General features: G+C 34.7%; 3 protein-coding genes across 3 annotated transcripts; 2 read left to right on the plus strand and 1 right to left on the minus strand.

Moving 5' to 3' along the window:
• Positions 1989 to 6312, minus strand: LOC109725961 (eukaryotic translation initiation factor 4E-1). Its single transcript, XM_020255373.1, has 5 exons — positions 5823 to 6312; positions 3540 to 3705; positions 3324 to 3449; positions 2349 to 2414; positions 1989 to 2252 (listed from the first exon to the last, which is right to left on the minus strand). Exons 1-5 carry the CDS (start codon positions 6179 to 6181, stop codon positions 2202 to 2204), a joined length of 768 nt encoding a protein of 255 aa, XP_020110962.1. The 5' UTR covers positions 6182 to 6312; the 3' UTR covers positions 1989 to 2201.
• LOC109725342 (exosome complex component RRP43) lies at positions 10261 to 14576 on the plus strand. Its single transcript, XM_020254496.1, has 7 exons — positions 10261 to 10590; positions 11100 to 11169; positions 11240 to 11345; positions 11846 to 11912; positions 12534 to 12609; positions 13456 to 13751; positions 14266 to 14576. Exons 1-7 carry the CDS (start codon positions 10342 to 10344, stop codon positions 14356 to 14358), a joined length of 957 nt encoding a protein of 318 aa, XP_020110085.1. The 5' UTR covers positions 10261 to 10341; the 3' UTR covers positions 14359 to 14576.
• LOC109725942 lies at positions 16278 to 16973 on the plus strand. Its single transcript, XM_020255349.1, has one exon. It carries the CDS (start codon positions 16575 to 16577, stop codon positions 16839 to 16841), a length of 267 nt encoding a protein of 88 aa, XP_020110938.1. The 5' UTR covers positions 16278 to 16574; the 3' UTR covers positions 16842 to 16973.

Genomic DNA, 20421 nt, shown 5'->3' on the forward strand with positions numbered 1-20421 from the left:
CTCTCTCTCTCTCTCTCTCGCACGAACACCTATCATCTTCTATTGCGTCGTCCTCCCAATTAATCATCACGATCTCCTTCCATCCATTCGTCATTTCCACAAAAAATAATATTCAAATGACCACAACAAGGGCAATTTTGAAAAAAACTATACTTTTATGTCAGGATTACTAAATTTTATAAACTGAACCAAACATATTAATCCTATAAACACTGTAATCTAGTATTACATTACTGTATTAAACCAAACGCTCTAATGCAGCATTAGTAGTAACCTCACGCCGAAATCCAAGATACCTGGATATGTCGAGATACTTTGTAATATTACATAACTCGAACCAAACGGGCCCTTAGTAATATGTAGTTTAAAGTGTATCACTTTTGTACCCTATGATTTTATTTTTCTCTTTATGTTATCCTCTTCACTAATTTTTTTCGTTAAATTAGTAACAAAGTTAAAACTAAAAGTTACTAAAGTGAATATTCAAAAAACTATAGATAGAGTATCTGAAATTTTTTGTATATGATTTAAGAAAAAATTAACGAAAGGACTGACGAAAAGAGAAAAATAAAATCACTTGGTACTACATTGATACACTTTAAATCACATGGTACTAAAATAAGAAAGTGCAAAACCACATGAATGGTAATTGAAGTTTACCCTAAAATATATATATGTATCAACATTAAAGAAAAGATGCAATATCGAAAGCATAAAGGATCCGATGCATCTGATTTTTGACCCTTGAATAAAAAATTGAACGGTTGAAATAATTGCAGTCACCCCTAGAATTGAGTAGTAACTCTAGGGTTGAGTGGTTCCCACAAAGTAATAGTATTAATCCAAATGTTAAATGATTAAAGAGACTAATCTACGGGCCAAAAAGTCAGAAGTATCGAATCCTCTATACTTCCTATAGTATAGTAGCTCCACTGATACATGCATACATATATATATGTATATGTATGTGTACATATGGAGTGCATCTGGTATGCTTCTAGAAGCACGGAGCGCTCCGTTCTTACAAGTTATTTTCGATGTTGGGACTTTCGAATCGACGATCAGCTCCGTTAGACTTGATCTAGAGTACTTTAAGTATCTAGAAAATAAATTTTACGATTTTTTGATATCATTTGACTAGTGATCGAAGTGGCTCAAAATCAACGGCTGAAAATAAAAATCTTACAAAATATGATGATATGACATTAAAATTTTAGATCAAAAATATTGATCTTGTTTTATATAGTATAAAAAATTTTCTATCAAAATTTCATATGATTTGGATATTTCTACACTGTTAAACTTGCCAACGGCTCACCACGGCCATTAAAATTATTGATTTTGAGCCCCTTCAATCACTAGGCAAATGATATCGAAAAAATCACAAAATTTATTTCTTAGGTACTTCAAATATTCTAGATCAAGTTTAGCGGAGCCGATCGTCGATTCGAAAGTCCCAACATCGAAAACGACTTAGAAGCACGAAAGGCTCCGTGCTTCCAGAAGCATACCAGCTCACTCTGTATATATATGTATATGTATATGTATATATATGTATTGTGTGTGTGTGTGTGTATATATATATATATATATATATATATATATATATATCCAGAAGAACCAGAACTTTGATCCATTTACAACTCACCACCTGACATTTTTTAAAAATTTGAAAGTATTATCTGAACAATCAAATCAATTTATCGAAATCGATTCCTCGGTTCAAACTTCCCCTTTAATTTGCCTTCAACACAATTAATTTCAAGAAGGGATATATAAGCAAGGCGAAACTTCAAGCTGTAGGTTATAATTCTTTTGTCTAATTTAGAAAAAGTATGACGAAAACTCGTAGAAGGTGATTAATTGCAACATGCAGATTGTTGAGGTGATACATTTGAACTTAAAAAACTTTGGGTGGCAAATTACAGATGGGCCAAAGTTGGAGTGGTTCGGAAAGTTTTTTCTGAAACCAAGCAGAGTATACCCGCTTAAATCAGGAGCTGAAACTCTTAGAAGAGAAAAAGAAACCATGACAAAGGTTAATATTTTGCAGTTACACTACTATATTATGATGATAAGAAACAACAATTCTTAAGATAAAAGCATAGAAAAGGGTGCATTAGTCTAATTGTGTCGAAAAAGGGGAAAAAAAAGCATTCCGTTTATAAAGATATGGGACTATTAGAGCATGAGCAAAAAGATCATACGGTGTAACGGTTCTTAGCAACTTTATCGTGTTTCTTCGCATCATCCTGCGACAAAAGAGTCAATAGTGAGGAACCCACAAACTTATTCTGACCAAACATTACGCCCAAAAAAAAGAAAGACGAGAAGCTAAAGGCACTTACGTGAACTATGAAACCGATCGTGTCTTTGTAATCTAGAAGCTCCTTCCATTGCCTCCCAATGCTTACCTGATATGGAGAAAATGAAGTTGTTTTGATAAATGAAATAAAATGGAAAGCCACATGACCTTTATTATGTAACGAAAGTATGGCAAACAAGCAGTGAAAACTCGACGCAAATGTAAGAAAGATAAACCTAATGGGTAGTCGACTACAAATTAAGTCAAAACTCATGGAACTTCACATCAATTTTTATTTGTAAGAAATGACAATTCCCATATAATAAAAATTATTAACTGTCATTAACCATCAGAATAGACATGATGATTATCCCAGGATATCAGAAGTACGTAAATATCATTTGTACATATCAGATTGGTTATAAGCAATGAAAAATATGAAGACCGATTTATTGAGAGAAAACCTTAAAAAAAGATATGTCATGAAAGAGAAAATGCATTAAATTAAACTAATGAAAACATTCTTTACAAAGAATAAATATTTATATACCAGTTCAAGCAGGTAAATCTGGAGATGAGATAACTACCAAGTGTTCAAGAGAGGATCTCAGCACGAAATATTTTTGAGGGAGTTAATTAAGGATTAACTGATCAATAAGAAAAAAAATGTGTGACATAGCATCATTACTCTTAATCTGTCAATACTTGCAGAGAAAAACTTTACCTGTGGTAGCATTGAGTGAAGATTAGCATGGAAATTGTTACCACTCTACTTTTTCAGGGATCTACCGTGCATTTTACTTATTTGAAAACCTAATTTGGCAAAGTTGGCTGAAGTTATTCATAATAAAGTAACTATTAGTTAGCTACATGTGTCATTTTAGTTATCTCAAAACAGTCAATAACTACCTGAAATCAGAAATTAGTGACAGAAATGCAATACATTAAACTGAGTTAACAAGTTTGTACAACACTTTGTCAATTTTCTAATGTAATGTAGTATTGATGCTGTTCGTACCTGAGCAGTTTCATTAGCAGCATTTTTTGTCCACACAGCTATTCGTTCTTGCTTCCCACGTATACTAACCACTGCTCCACAAATTTCATCACCATAGTCGAATTGCTCACCAATCATCGCCAATAACTGACAAAATATTTCAAAGACGTCAAGAACAATCAATACATGATTTTGAATACTAACGAGATTTTTTTTGTTTTAAGGCAAAATACATACTGTATGCAACCACAATGTGTCTGATTTCCCTCTAGTACAGCTAATTGTCCACTTTCCTCCATTAGCACAGATCGGGTCTTCCCACTTAGGCTCAATCTTGTGTTTGAAGCAATGGAAGTCAGCACCCACAACCAACTTGCTCGGGTGGTTAATATTGTTGTAGAGGCTAATGACCATTTGTGACACAATACATACATTTGACACAATACATACAATTAGTAAAAGGCAAGGATTTAAGTGCCCATCGACACGGGCCGTATCGTGCCAACAAGATATCGGTACGATACAACCCCCGTACCGATGGCACAGCTCAAAATCTTCTAATTCTTTAAATTAGTAAGTAATTTTCTCAAGAAAATTCAAAAGATTTGATAAAAATACAAAATACACAGTTAGACTATTTTGTTGTTAAAGAAAATAAATATTTCATGCTATTATGTGTCGGCACACATGAAATTTTTGTAATTGACACGCATCGACACGGTTTTCTACACACCATGTCGTACCATGCCGGCAAGTTTTCGGCATGACCCCGTGCCACGACACTTAAATCTTTGGTAAAAGGTAATAGTTGAACGAGGGAAAAGAACAGTTGATAGATTATAATTCTTCGAAAAATATTTAAAAGGAAATGAATATCAATATAGCCAAATCACATAATTAACCAACATTTCATCTCTGATGTACCCAGCAACTGATTTTGAACATTCAGCACTCCCTTGTATAATGTTCACAATATATCACCAATAAATCACTGTTGCAGAGGGTCGTACCTCTCCAACACAAGCGCATGGATTTCACAGATACAAGAAGTAATTAGTCTATGATGCTAGTATATGAAAAATCATTTGATCCTTGTAGATTGGACAGGGAGATCAACCAAAATACATTATTGATGTATGACTACCCAAATTGGACAATTAGACTAAAGCGGCGTGCACGAATTACCTTAAGATGGTATATCATTTGATCTAATATCTAGAACCTACTTATATCCATTTTCTAACCTTTGTACTTATAATTAACATTTTCTATTAGTGATATTTCGGAAGACTTTGAAGTCTTAGAATTGTTAACATAACATTCAAACAAGGAAAAACAAGGTTATAATCTACTTATGGAAGTGAAAAGCGTCAGCAAATTTATTGAGCTATAGTTTGATCAAATATCTAATTCTGAGACACTTAGAAGAACAAAAGACAGTTAGGGGCATAATTAGTAAAATAAGACTACTAGAAGAGTAAGGAAACTTTGTTTTCAAGCGGCTAAGTTTGTCAATATGGGAGACACACAAAACAAATCAATAACCTTATTGAAGCAGTTACTCCAATAGCAAAATAACACATTACGTGTGATGTATATATCGAATATCGATACCCCTAAACCCAATGAGGCGATTTATCTTAATCCAAAAAAATGATGTGAAGGCCAAATATGATATCGAATTCTAGAATTCGAACATATTCCTCATCTCCCAAATATACAAATTTTCTGAGTAAATCAAGCAAATATACGGAACAAGATATTCATGCATCCAATTACGGCCTACAAGCTACCAATATGACAATATCTCGAACACTCACACATAATGCTTACAACAAATGATTTAAGTGCCCATCGGTATGGGCCATATTTACCGTGCCGTATCGTGTCAACAAGATATTGGCACAATATGGCCCCTGTGCCGACAAACCCTCCATTCTTTAAATTAGTAAGTAATTTTCTCAATAAAGTTTAAAAGATTTGATAAAAATACATAATAAACAGTTATAATATTTTGTTCTTAAAGAAAATAAATATTTCATACTATTATGTGTCAGCACATATGAACTTTTTGTGACCAGCACGGCACGGCACGCCCCGTACCGGCAAGTTTCCAGCACAACCCAGTGCCACGCACTTAAATCCTTGCTACAACAGTGCAAAGATTGAAAATTTAGACGAGATTGGAAGAAATTTACGAACTCCAGCAGTCTTCGACACCAGCAGTCTTTGACAGCGGATTAGTTATCACTGGATAATTTATTCTGAAAAATCTACGAGGGCTTACCATCGATAGCTCAAACACTTGCTTGTACGAGGATTTTAGTAGCGGTATCTCAAACAATCGCATATAATACTAAAATTTAGACGAGATTAGAAGAGATTTACCATTCTGAAAACCTTAGGAGGATCGGATTTACAATCGATAGCATGAACACTTGCTCATAAGGTTTAGAACATAGAACACTTGCTCATAAGGTTTAGAACATAGCAGAGAGAAAGGGATGTGAATTGTGTTACCTCCAGAAGTCCTCGACGGTGGCGAAGGTGTGGATGGGGCGCAGGGAGCTGCCCCACGCGGCCTGCTTCGACTTCCCCGAGGGGTTGTCGAACCAGAACGTCCACGCGTGCTCCAGCGGGTGCCCCTGCGACGGAGCCCCCATCATCCCCATCCCAGCACCTCCTCCGTCCATGGCGTCGCTCTCGATCTCGCCCTCCTCCATCTCCTCCTCCTCCTCCTCCTCCTCTTCCTCCTCCTCCTCCTCCGGCCCCCGCGGCGGCGGCGGCGCTCCGCTTTCTCTCTCTCTCAGCCTCTCCTCCGGCGCCACCCCCGCCGCCGCTGCCGCCGCCGTCGTCGTCGTCTCCGTCTCCTCCGCCATGAGGGCTCCTCGTTAAAGCTAGGGTTCGGGCTAGCGCTCTCTCTCCGTAGCGATGGGTGGAGTGGAGGGGAGGTGATTTTGGAGCGCGCACCGCAACAAGGGTTTGGGCATTAGAAACGTAGAAGGTTCGGGAGCTTAGTTTTTTTTTTTTTTTCTTTTTTTTTTTTTCTTTTTTAGAAAAAAAAAGAAAAAAAAAAGATGGTAAATAAATCATTAAAAAATTATATATCGATAGCATCAAGCGCTTAGTACTACCGAATTTTTTGCCATTAAATTTATCCCTTCTATCATTTCTAACTGTTACACCGTATTATTCAACTAACCACTCATTCAACTCTAGAGGACCACTATTATTTTAATTGCATATTTTTTCATCCGAGTACTGAAAACCTAATAGCACCAATGATTTGGTACTATTAATACTATTATCACGCCCCGAGACCGCTACCACTTTGGTCCGGTTCGAGCGCGTCGAACAGACGCCGGACGGACAGCACCTCCCCTGCCCGTCCAAGGCTAAGCATCAAGATTGTGTACAACAAGTTTCCAAAAAAAACAATTTGAATATATACACAATCAACAACAACAGTGAGAGCACAACCAGTGCTAAACATCACAAGAGCAAGCATCACAAGTATATACAAATGAACAAAAGAGAGATACTAACTATTACATCCATTTAACTCTTTAATATATTTGATTAACTTTACATTCTCTCAAAACATAACCATAAAGTTTACAATTCTCCAAAATACCTCACCACCTATGCATCATCCACACTCATGTACATAGGTAGCTCTAATACAAAAGGAGGTCTCTACCAAACCACTAGGGCGCTATGCCCTTACCACGATTCTCGCCGGGGGTATTCGAGCTCGACCCTGCAACAGAGTAGGGTGAGAACTATTGTCCATAGTTTTCAGTTGGTTCGGCTGCTGATTCCGCCGATCTCCCCACTAGGTCTAAGCAGGCATAGAAAGACAGATAGATAGATAGATATGTGTATATGAAAGCAACAACGATAAAGTAGAAATACAAGTATCCTACTATACCTCAATCTGATGTAATGAATGCATGCACTACATAGTAAACGACTAGCTATCATACTACTATGTTCAATAATGAAGCTATTCATTAGATCACCCAATCACTCGGCTAGCTCAAAGGCTCGCCTTCAATCTCACGCCTCAATCCCATAAGTGAGGAGACCCAAGCCGCTCGACTCACCCGGGACCGCCTGCGGACAGCTAGCTACTGCCCTATTGTGTGACCAAACCTTCGGAGTGCACAGCTTGTGTGGAGAGATCATGACAAGCATATAACAGGCTACGCGAGCACGATCCAATCCTCGTCAACTGAAGATACCCTACCAGCTAGGGTTGTCATCATCATGGAATCAATGTATTCCTATACTCAGCATCCTAGTGTCTCAACTACACTAAGGTTCTCATATGCCACTCGTTCTTATGTTTACATTTAACTAGATGTCACTCGTTATCAATTAGGTATTCCCAATACACTAATTTTCACATCACTAGTTTTTCATCTGCCTAGAGTCAAATCCACAATTTATCATCTCATTATAGGGTTCCAAGCCATATTGCACTAATCTCATGCCTCCTAGGTTCAAGTGCTAAGCCCATTACACTAATATACCAAGTAGCATGCAAGAATGGAAAGCAACCATCTAAGGACCCTATAATGCAATGTCACAATATGTGAATATAGTCAATAATGAAGCTTAGACATAGGGAGCAGTTCAACTGCTTCGGGATGGCACCACCCACTTTTTGGCGATGCTACGAAGTAGGGAATCCAATCTCACGATCACACGTCGCCGCCTCGACCTCTCGAGCGGAAACGAAACCGAAACGCCCTCCGCTTGGCGATATCTCCGCGCCGATTCGACGAATCATCGAACCATCGTCGCCAACGCGCTTAGACATCTAGCAATTAGGTTTACAACCAACCAAATGAGATCAAACTCATCGATTTCTCAAAACCCTAAATTGGAGCCCTAGGTTGCAACTAGTGCAATCTACTCCAATAAAACCCTAGATACATGCAATTAGCACCTACTTAGCACCATTAAGCTCCACCAAAATCATTTCTAGAGTATTTAAACCCTACCCTAGAAATCCACTATTAGAAAGGTTAGAGCTTACCTCAAAAGCTTTGCCCTAAGCTTGAGAGGAAGTAGATGGAAGTGATGCTCTTACTCCTTGCTTCAATCTCCACCAAGCCTCCTCTCCTTTTCTCCTTCCTTGAGAGAGAGAGCAAGAGCTCTAGAGAGAGAGAGGAGTGTTATGTTGAGGAAAAAGAGAGAATGAGGGAGAAGAGTGACTCCCAAACCTCTCTTATAACGCATAATTATCAAAACCTCTCTCAACTTTGCCTACATCACCCAGCCCAACCTGGGCTAGTTTGGGCTACGGGGACCGATCCCTCTAAGGGAGGACCGGTCCCCGAGAGCAGTTTCACCCACACGCTTACGAGGAACGGTCTCCTCCCAAAGGGACCGGTCCCCAAGAGCATGAAATATGCAATTATGCAGATTTTTGCATAGTTGCTGCACTTTTTGCATTTTCATCGCATTCGGACTTTCCGAAGCATACCAAGTTAACGATAAGTCAATTCCAAATGAAGCCCAACTCTCGGATTTCGAGAATTCACTTCCTTACAACTATTCCAGCCAAGTTCCCTTTTATAAGGATTACATAGAGATTGGGGCAATTGCTTATATACCCCTAAAAAGTTCTCAACTTTCTGATTTACCCCTCTTAGAAGGCTAATATTGAAAATACCCTTTCTACGTTCCAATCTATTTCTAATATACCCATAGAGTTAAAATCTGTTAATTAATTCTATTATCTTTGTAAAATTACTATTTTGCCCTTTCAAATATACCCTTTCACCATCACTGACTTTCTTATTTGCCCTTAAAGTCAGGGGCATAAAAAGTACTTTGACTTTTGGTCCTTTTCAATATACCCCTCTACCGTCACCAACATTTCATATTTGCCCTTAAGTTAAAGGCAAAATTGGCATTTTAATTTTTTTTAACTGTGGTAGATATTTAACTCACTTTTAACTCAAGTTAACTTAACAGGAGATAACTGCGGGGGTATTTTGCAATAACGGTGAAACATATGAGGGATATTTTAGAAAGAAAAAAAAGTAAGGACAAATCGGATATTTTCAAACGTATGAGAGGTATATAGGCAATTATCTCTAGAGATTAAGGAGCAATTTAGTTAGATGTAATTAAATATACAATATAATTAAAAATATATATTATTTAAAATGCAGTAATTATAATTAAATGCACTTTATTTGGTTGGATGTAGTAAAAAAGAGTTGCAACTATGCATCTTATTTTTTTTTTTTTATCTTAGTGAAAAGTGTATTTTTAAAATTTTATTATTTTATATATGTGATAATTAAATTAACTCTTTTGTTGAAAAAAAGAAATATATCTAAAATGAAAAACTTTAAATACTATCCTTGCAAGTTTCACACTTTTTTACTTTAGTATTCGATGATTTAAAGTGTATCAATTTAGTACCCAATAGTTTCGCACTTTCTCACTTTAGTAGCCCGTAGACTCGCGGGATTTTCGTAGTCTTTTGAAGATCTATAAAAAATCAACCAAATAACAGGAAAAGTTTTTTCCAACGAAAAAATATTTTTGGGAGTCATTTTATGAGGATCCAAACACACCCTAAACCTAAAAAAAAAGCCCCCCTGTGGTTTAAAATGTATCAAATTTTTTTCCTGTGGTTTCGTTTTTATCTTTTCGGTAGCTTTTTCATTAATATTTCATTAAATTATATACAAAAAACTTCAGATACCTATCTAGATTTATCAAATATTCACTTTAGTACCATTTAATTTTAACTTTATCATTGATTTAAGAAAAAAAATAATAAAATTGATGAGAAAAAGGGAAAAAAGAAACCACATGGGGACAAATTAATACATTTTAAACCACAGGGGGCAGAGTAACAAACTACGAAACCACGGGAGGTTTTTTGAAGTTTTCCCAAAAAATAACTCATCTCTATCTCCCCCCCTCTCGCGGACACACACCGCGTTCCCAGCGCCCGCACGCTCTGAGCAACTTCGAACGCGCCGAGGTCGCCGAGGGAGCAGGGACGAGCATGGCGACGAGCGCGCGCGGCGGCGGCGAGGGAGAGGCGGCGGCGGGGGGCGGCGGAGGAGGGGGAGCTGCGGCGGAGATGGAGGTGGAGGCGTACCGGCGCCTCTTCCCCGTCGCCTACTTCGAGCGCCACCTCCGCGAGTCCGTGCGCCTCGACGCGCGCCCCCTCGCCTCCCCGCGCGACACCTCCGTAGCCCTCGGCCTCGTCGGCTCCGCCGACGGGTCCGCCCTCGTCAAGTTCGGCGACACTGTAAAAACCCTAGCTTTACTCGTCCCTTTCGTTCTTTTTGCTCCTTCTAACTTCACTCGATCGAGTGTTTAGAAGCCCGTTAATTTTACTTTGTTTCTTGTTCATTGCAATGCGACCTATATAGTTTGATTTTGGTAAAGAGACTCACAAGTTATCTAATTTATGTTTGCTGCTCTGATTTTGATTAGTTTCCGAGGTTAATTTTGTGAATCAAGCTTAACTTTTTGGCCCTGCTTATGCTTCTTTTCGAAGTAGTAGCTGTTTCTAGTAGAGCGATTTGGCAAAGAGACAAATTTGGATTTTCTGCTTTACCAGGAAGCACATTTTAGGTTTTGAGCCTCGGAAGCAGAAGCTCCAATTCAGACATTTTTGATTCTACTGTAGAAAGATGTTGTTAGTACATTAATATACCGCTTTTTTCATAGAAGAACTATTCAGATAACATTTCATTTTAAACCTTCGCCTGGTGCGTGCACCAACTGATCGATAAAATGCTTCTGAGAACACAGACTATGGTGGCTGCTATCAAACTTGAGGTGATGACCCCTCCGGCAGAATCTTCAGATGAGGGTTCCGTTGGTTCGTGCTCAATTCCGTACTTTTCCTGGCTTTTTGTTTGTTTTCCTTTATTAACTCTTTTCTTTGACAGCCGTCGAGTTCTACATGCCGCCAATTTGTTCTCCGACCGTTAGGCCCGGGAGGTCGGCTGAGGTGGCGCCCGTCATCTCTAAGCAGTTGTCGGACGTCATTATGAGGTGTGTCATCTCGCTTTCTTTCATCTTCAATTTGAACTCCCATATAAAGAGAGCAAAATATTAAGTATTTTTACCCTGTTTGCATGTGTTTAACGTTATCCTTTTGAATATTAAGGCCCCATACGGGTATGCAAAATAAGCAATTTAAAGTTCGAGCTATTTGGAGAGTGCATCGTTATGTCCGTGTGACTAGTTACTTCAAGCTAGCGATATGAAGTAAAGAAGCAATTTACACATCATATAAATACGCACATTACTGACCATGCCGATGGCTTATCCTAATTTGTTGTCAAAACCTAGCTGTAGTTTTTGTGTTCTGCTATCTTTGCTTGTTCTTGCGAAAACAAAACTTGGAAATGCATCTCTATACTAGTATAGTGTTATTGTCCATGTAATATCTTTTGTAGCCTAAGCAGTTGCTTTGCTGTTTTGCAAAAAATGATCTTTCTTTATAGTTTCCTATCACTATTATAGAACTAATAATTTCCAGTCAATTGCAGTTCTGGGATGATAAACTTGAAGGACCTGTGCTTAATAAATGGAAAAGCCTCATGGATAGCCTACTTGGTATGGCTTCTTTTCCTTCTGAATCAAATATCTATTCCAAATTTAGTCTAGTATTTCCTTATATTCATGTGAATGTTGTTGTGGGATGCATAGAATTTGAACTTATTTCTTTTGCTATGAAATTAGTAGAACATCAAAATTGGTATCCTGCACTTCCTAACTTTTTGTCCTATACGTTTAATGTTTGTCGTTAACCCTGTAAGATTGCTCAAGTATCTTAGCCGAGGCCAAGGATTTCCGTGCCAGTCGGCATGTTCTGGCATGGCTGACGTGTGCTGCCTGAGCCGGTTAGTTTGCGCCAAATGTGCCAACATATAAATGAGGTCTGTTCCAAGGTGTCTCGATATGCTGTGCTGTGCGAGTGGCATACCGACATGCCCCATACCACTGGCACACCAACATGCTCTGTGCCAGTGGCACAGCAATACTTGTCCAGGGGGTCCAGGACAAATTTAGGAAACTTCTCTTACCCTTGTTGCTGCAGTTATGATGCTGAGAATCACCTTCCTAATGTCTATTTGTAATGGAAGGACCCTTTATTATTTTCCTGCTATTTCTTTTTTTTTTTTTTTTTTTTTTTTTTTTTTTTTCTGTTTTTGACTTTTTATTTTTATTTTGCAGGATATCTACTGTCTGAATGCTGACGGCTCTCTCTTTGATGCTGCGCTAGTTTCAACAGTCGCTGCATTCACACACCGTATGTTACTATTCTTGTCAACTACAGTTTATAAGATTTTATCTCCTCATTGGGTCAAACTTATGACATATTCTAAAAGCACGATACCATGGCTCTAGTAGGATATATGATTCCCGTGGAATAAGTCTTGCTACATTTTATGACAATCAAAAATAGAATGTAAATGTGGTGTCATGACAATTGAAAGAGGTGCTATGCATAATCAACTATATTTCCCAAAAAAAGAGTATACTTGGAGATTATCTTGTACTTCCTCTAAATTATGAAAATACAGTGACTTTTACTAGTCTTGGAGCTTTATCTAAGATTGCAAAGTAGAAGAAGGAACTAAGTGAAAAATGCCTTCACTATATTTGATTTTAAACTAGCATTTTCGTCTTATTTAGTTTAAAACAATATTTAAGGTAGGTGACAAATATGTGGTGCAAACATGATATAATACCCTTTAAAATCCCTTCTCTTAGAAGGGTTAGTTGCAGACACTCAACAAGCTCGATACACCTGTATTTCCATACTGAGCAGAGTCAGCTATATAATTCACCACTCAGTCCTATGTTTTGTAGTACTCTAACTCTCTTAAATTACCATTAGCTTTAACTAAATAATCAGCTTGATCATAAGTTGGATAAATTAAGATGCTCAATCAATCTTATTAGTTACTTGTGCTTTTTTATGATAGCTGATTAAATGCTACATTGCTTGTTTGATATCGTAGCCATGTATTCATGTAGTTTCTACCTCATTTAAATTGTGATTTTTGTATTTCTATTGCCAATGCATTTGTTTTCATGTCCATAAATCACTATTGATCTTGATCATTTAGTGAATTTGAACTGGTTTCGACAGTGGAAATCCCTCTAGTTTCGGTCAGTGACGATGGAAGAGTAGTCACTGTGCCGGGGGAACTTGAAGGCAAAACTAAACTTCCGTTGGTCAACAAAGATAAGAGGAAGCTCATGCTCAACAATGTCCCCTTTTCCCTCACATGCGGACTCCATAAGGAACATATCTTGGTAGATCCCACTGCCGAAGAGGAATCCATAATAGAGACCTTTGTTACTGTCGTGCTAGATACTTTGGGTCGCGTCGTTTCTGTATACAAACCGGGAGGTTCTGTTCTTGCCTACACATCGATTCTTAAGGTAATTCCACCATTTTCTTCTTAGAATAGTAACTTGAGGCCTATTTGGCTGAAACTGGAGCTTTTGTATAAGTATTATTTCAGTAGATTTTATTCGAAGAAGCACTTATAATTGTTTTCGTTAAATTATCTTCAAATTGAAGATTTTACTTTTGGAGCCTAAAAACTCACTTTAGCTTACTACTCCAGCTAAAGCTCTAGATTATTTGTTAGCCGAATGCCTAGTTTCTATATGCTTATACTTTTTGTATAAGAGAAGCTATTGTGGAAGCCACGTTGAGCATGTAGTTAAGTTGAATCTATCGAAGGTCATTTAGTACAATAAGATAGTGCGAGTTCATAGTGCTCAGAATTCCTATCCTCTCATTGCTCTTTAACTGTCATGAGATACATTACCATTTCCAATTTTCACTAAGTAAATTATGCGTACGCATGTAGCTTAACTGTTAATGGCAACCCCAGTTTATCCTTAGTTCTAATGTACTTGAAGGTTAATGACTTTGATTCGGTTTCAGGAGTGCATCACTCTCGCTAAACGTAGGGCGCAGCAGCTAAGGAATATCTTGAATGAATCCGTTTCCGCCATGGAAGTTGATAAATCTTCGTAAGTACTACTAATGTTAATCAAATCACTTTTTACGTATTCTTTTCTGATTCTGAAATGTGAAAAGGAAACATCTGTTTTTGTGCGATACATTTAACCTGTTACATCAAATAGTTTAGGGAAAATGTTAGAAATAATAGTGATGTGATGTGACATGCTAACAACTTATGAGAATGGGAATTGGCATGTATCTGAGTTTATCTTCTTTGATTGTGTTTATAACTTGAAAGTTTAGTTAGATAATATAACTCGAAAGTTGATTCATTAGCTGCGCTTGCAAGCGATTCAATGACGAAGAAAATTTTTTGTATGGGCATGATTTTTTTTTAAAATTTTTTGCCTTAGTTATTCTGATTCGATAATTCGATGTTGGAAGTATATTGATTGTTTCTCAAGCAGGTACAATTGGTAAAATACAGTACATGTTACACACATTATATAAAGTCACATTATAGAGTTAAACTTAAAAAGTGTCGATTTTTATATAAATATTCATCACATATTTATATAGATTGATTCCTAATTATTAGTGTTTTTTTTGGGACAAAATAGTAAAATTCGTAATGTGCTTATATTTATGCTATTTTGTCCAAAACAAATTTCTCCCTTTTTTTTTTTTTTCTATTTTTTGCATCTCTCTTTTGCAATTGTTAGCTCTTAGTCTTTTTATGGATTAAGTTTTGATTTTTTTTTTTAATTTTGGAATTTGGAAATATATATTTAATTTTATAAGAAATTTCTAACTTTAGCAAAATCAAGAATCAGATAGTTCTCAAAAATATAGAAATTCTTTTTTCTAAATTAGAATTTATAATAAATAATTGGAGAGATATTTTTATTCTCTTTTTATTGAACAGTACTATATTCACATCTTTTGTTAGAGTTAAACTCCTGTACTTTTAGAAGCATGAAAGTGTTTGTGTTTGTGATTTTTTTACACGTTGGATCGCTTCAAAATTCGTACAACATTGTTAATAGTAGATTCTGTTAAGCATTTTTAATTTGGTATTTTAAATTTTTTAAATTTGAAATTTCAAATTTTAGATTTTTAAATTTAGATTTAATCTTAAATTTTAAATTTTAAATTTAAAACCTTGAATTTTAAAATTTGAGATTTAAAAATTTAAATTTAAATTTTGAATTTTTAAAACTTAAACGTTATATATTTAAATTTAAAATTTAAAATTTAAAATTAAAAAATTTAAATCTTAAATAGAATATAAGGGTCAATTATTATTTTTTTTATTATAAACTATCTACTATTCTTTTTATTTTAATCTTATCAATCAAAAGTTATTTTCTTATTTTAGAAACAACTCAATTTCTATCCATACGTAAAATTAGTCTATCTTAGGACTTATTATGAATTTATACCTATTCCTGAAATAGACAGTTTTTGTTTATTCCGAGCAAATGAGTTATGAGTATAGATTTTTTTGTGCTCATAAGTTTTTTGATCGGTTAGATCTATTTCTTTGATCATTTTTATCCGTTAAAATTATTTATTTTAATCGCATATTTTTTTTATCAACGGTGTCGAAAATTTATGAGTTATAAAAGTGTTTTATTATATTATAAAAGTACAGTAGTTCTAACTTATATATATATTTAAAGATGTTGGTGAATTTAGAGAAAATATTTCAATAGTCTAAGCCATTTGATGAGTTGACACTGTTGCAATTAAGCAGGAGTGTCGAAGCCTTCAGTTAAGGAATAAGATTAAAGATGAGAAGAGGTGTATAAAGAAGAGGTTATTATTGAACTCGCCATTTGAATTAAATCTGAAACCACAAATAATATAATATTATAAATTATAAATTATATTAATATAAAATAATAATATATATATTATTTTTTATGTGTCTATGATGAATGGGGTGCAGCTAATAATTTAATATAGTAACAAATGTGCATAAAATTAATAATACAAAATTTTATACATTAAAAAATTCTCATGCCCCCTAAAAATAGAGTGGACACGTACGTAACCAAAAATGCAGAGCTGCATCCTGATGGACCCGGTCTACCGCATCATACAATCGCAAACCAATCAAAATGCAATACGTGGGACGTCTAAACGAGCCAATCACTCACACGCGGTCCGGTGTATACGCCACGGTGCACGTAATAATTTCTCTCATGCAATGCAACACTTTCTCTTGCGTTTTTAGCTTCTCCAAACACAAACCCTAAGAAAGGGGGAGAGCATTGTGCTCGCAAATGGAACACGAGGAGGAGAGAGTTCCGGCCACCGCCGCGGCCGACACGGCCGCTTCGAAGACGGTGCAGCGAGACGCGGGTGATCACGACGCAGAGTGCGGAATAAAAGGGCGAGAGGAAGCAGTCGCCGTGTTCGCGGTACATCGCGACAGCAAACAGAAGAAGAAAGAAGCGGAAGCAAAAGTAGAAGCAGAACCAAAAGGGCTTCCGCACCAGCAAGTTGTCCAGCCCGAAGACGTCTACAATGAGAAGCTGGAGCAGCTTTGAATTCATAAGGCTTTTTATCGCTCTTCCTGCTTTCCTCGCTTTTTTAGGGTTTTATATAGGGGAAACTTCAAAAGCCCCTTCTGTCGTTTCGTAGTTTTTCATTTTGCCTCCCTGTGGTTTAAAATGTATCAAATTGCCCTCCTGTGATTTCGTTTTTATCTTTTTGGTAGCTTTTTCGTTAATATTTCATTAAATTATATACAAAAAATTTTAGATACCCATCTAGATTTATCAAGTATTTACTTTAGTACCCTTTAATTTTAACTTTATCATTAATTTAAGAAAAAAAAATAATGAAATTGATAAGAAAAAGAGAAAAAAGAAACCACAGGGGGGCAAATTGATACATTTTAAACCATATGGAGGCAAAGTGAGAAATTACGAAACCACATGGGAAGTTTTTGAAGTTTTTTTTTTTTATATATGTATCAGTTTTTGAAGGCTTTTTACTGCTGGTCATGTGTTCCTTTTTTTTTTTTCTTTTTTCTTTTTTTTTTTTTTCAGGTTACGAGAATTTAAGATGTCAGAGAAAAATGTTCCAAATACTTTTTATTATATCTGGATTCGAGACCTTTTAATAGATTTAAAACCTGAAATTGAACTAATCAGAGAAGCATTTTATTGTTTGTTTCTCCTACGGTGATTTAATTTTATTATAATTTTATAGCATTGAAAGAGAAAAATTTAAGTGAAAATATGTACTTGTAGACGCCGCAATTTCAAATCAGGCTCCATAATAAAATTTGAGTTGCGATAATTACTTTTTTATATAGTTTAAAACAAATATTCTAATAATTTGTTATTATTACTACTATTTTTAATTTGTTTTTGAAAATGGGCTGAGCATTACTTCCTTATTGCATATATATATATAGAGAGAGAGAGAGAGAGAGTTATACTACTACACTATCGATAGGACCAAACGCTAAATATTATTGAGTTTTTGGCCGTTGGATAAAAGGATGTATCGTTAGGATAATAGTGATCTATTTTCTCAAAAAAAAAAAAGAATAATAGTGATCTTCGATTAGAATGATATGACAGTCGGACTATATACAGGCTCCTATAATATCTATAGTATCGAAACTTTGGTACTATATTCTTGTTTTCGATTTTAGGATATTCAAATTAACGATCCACATAGTTAAAATTGATTTAGCATATTTAAAATTTTTAGAAATAAAATTTTATATATTTTCGATATAGTTTAACTATGATCAAATTATTTTAAAATTATCAAGTTTCAACTACTATTATGGCGAGTTTGTAATTTAACGGTGTAAAAGAATATAAAATTTATTCAAATTTTAATAAAAAATATTTTAAACTGCCTAGATCAAGTTCAACATCTTTGATCTTGAATTCAAAAGTCCTATTTTCAAATTTTAAAAATTATTCATTTTTTACCGTTTATTTTGACATATATAATTACTTACTAAGTAAAAGATATCGAATAAAATTAAAATTTTATTCCTAGGCTTATCAAAATCATAGTTAGTTAATCCGGATTCAGCAAACATTCGATATGGATATAATACCCATAAAATTCGTTTTCTAATGTTTAAATTCATTGAAAAATTAGGCTTAAAAAACGGATTAGGCATAAAATATAAAATATAAGATAATCTATATTTAAACATAAAAATTATAAATTTTTTATTCAGATTTTCAGGGAATAATTCGCGAATAATTCGTGAATTATTCGGCTGGTCTAAAAATTCGTGAATAATTTTCTTTCTTTGAATAAAAAATTCATAAATGAACCATTTAATTTAAAATTTTTAATAATTTATGAATAATTCACCAATAATTCGCGAATTAACTAATAAAGATTAAAATATCTATAATAAATAATTTATGTCCTTTGCTTTGTTGGAAAAGCACTTTTGTGGCACCCTTTGATTTGATTTTGGAACGCTGCAATTGTTTCATTTTCCTGTGGACTCTTTGACCATTATCTGTTGATATAAAAAATCTAAGAAAAATGCTACCTTTTAAAAATGGGTCAATTTCATTTGTGCCCCTCTAAACTTCAAAAATATCATAAATGTCCCTATAAATTTGATTATATCACAATTACCCCTACAAATACTTATTATTTTTCAAATATACCCTTACCCTAACTATTTATCTCTTTATAGAATGATAAAATATTTAGATTATCATAAATATGGTCAAAATGTCCATTTTGCCCTTAACTTCTAAAATTTTTTACAAAAGTATTTTAGCATGATATATTTATTTTAAAATATTAAAATAAACAGTAAAATATATCATTTTACTGTTGTGTGGTTTATAAAATAAGATACTTTATATCATTTATTTTAAAATTCGAGATGCCAAAGTATAGAAATTTGTGCTAGTTCAAATAACTTAATTCACATCATGCATATATATTTAAGTTATATTTTGAATAAATTGTTTAACCTTATTTTAAGGAATTGATAATAAATTAGTGTAAAGGTTATTTTTGAAAGTTTCTCCCTTTTAAAAGGTTATTTATGATATTTCAATTTTTATAGGGGCATTCATAATATTAGACTTATTTGGAAGGGTAGTGATGAAATTTTCCCTTTAAAAATGAACAGAGCCCCCTAACCTATAGTTGTTTTTGAAAAAGCTCCTCAACTATTTTTGTTTGGATGTGTGCCTCATTCAAAGCTATATATAAAGTGAAAACAGCTGTTTTTTTTAGTGGACTCATTCAAAGCTTTTACGAGTTACTTTAAATTATTTTGGGAAAACTTCAAAAAACCCCTTGTGGTTTTGCACTTTTTCATTTTCACCTTTTAGTTTAAAGTGTATTTAGTACCATGTGGTTTCGTACTTTTTTACTTTAGTACCCTGTGATTTAAAGTGTATCAAGTTAGTACTCTGTAGTTTTATTTTTATATCAAGTTAGTACTTTATGATTTTATTTTTGTATTAAGTTAGTATCCCGTGGTTTTATTTTTCTCTTAATGGAATATTAAACCACAGGATACTAAAGTGAGAAAGTGCGAAACCACAGGGTACTAACTTGACACACTTTAAACCAGAGGGTACTAAAGTGAGAAAATGCGAAACCACAGAATTCTAAATTGATACACTTTAAATCACAGGATAGTAAAGTAAGAAAAAGTAAAACCACTGGGGAGGTATTTGAAGTTTTTTCAATTATTTTCTATTATTTTCTGTGTCAGAACAATTTGAATACATAAGCTTGTACTTTTAATTAGTATTTTTTAACAGCTTGTATTTAAAATTATTGGTTTATTGTTTATAATATAGAGATTGAAAAAAAAAAGATGATTTAGTGGCCACGTTGAAAAAAATTAGTATAATATATATAGAAAGTGAAAACAAATCTATAAGGTACAGTATAGTGTTGTATAATTAAGTTAAGAAAACATTTCAAATACCACCTACGTGGTTTCATATTTTCTCACTTTAGTATCCTGTGATTTAAAGTGTATCAATTTAGTATTATGTGATTTTATTTATTTTTTTTTTATTATCGATTCTACTAATTTTTTTTGTTAAATCAGTAACAAAGTTAAAACTAAAGGGTACTAAAGTGAATATTCGATATATCTAGGTG

The sequence above is a fragment of the Ananas comosus genome, linkage group 20 (assembly GCF_001540865.1).
Source record: "Ananas comosus cultivar F153 linkage group 20, ASM154086v1, whole genome shotgun sequence".
NCBI classification, from domain to species: Eukaryota; Viridiplantae; Streptophyta; class Magnoliopsida; order Poales; family Bromeliaceae; genus Ananas; species Ananas comosus.

Excerpts from the sequence above, each read along its gene's own strand:
- LOC109725342 (XM_020254496.1), top strand. The coding sequence starts at position 10,342 with ATGGCGACGAGCGCGCGCGGCGGCGGCGAGGGAGAGGCGGCGGCGGGG. Across the intron at positions 11,346-11,845 it reads TTGTCGGACGTCATTATGAG|TTCTGGGATGATAAACTTGA; the intron begins GTGTGTCATCTC and ends AGTCAATTGCAG. Across the intron at positions 13,752-14,265 it reads CCTACACATCGATTCTTAAG|GAGTGCATCACTCTCGCTAA; the intron begins GTAATTCCACCA and ends ATTCGGTTTCAG.
- LOC109725961 (XM_020255373.1), bottom strand. The coding sequence starts at position 6,181 with ATGGCGGAGGAGACGGAGACGACGACGACGGCGGCGGCAGCGGCGGCG. Across the intron at positions 3,450-3,539 it reads ACACATTGTGGTTGCATACA|TTATTGGCGATGATTGGTGA; the intron begins GTATGTATTTTG and ends ATATTTTGTCAG. Across the intron at positions 2,415-3,323 it reads CTGCTAATGAAACTGCTCAG|GTAAGCATTGGGAGGCAATG; the intron begins GTACGAACAGCA and ends TCTCCATATCAG.
- LOC109725942 (XM_020255349.1), top strand. The coding sequence starts at position 16,575 with ATGGAACACGAGGAGGAGAGAGTTCCGGCCACCGCCGCGGCCGACACG.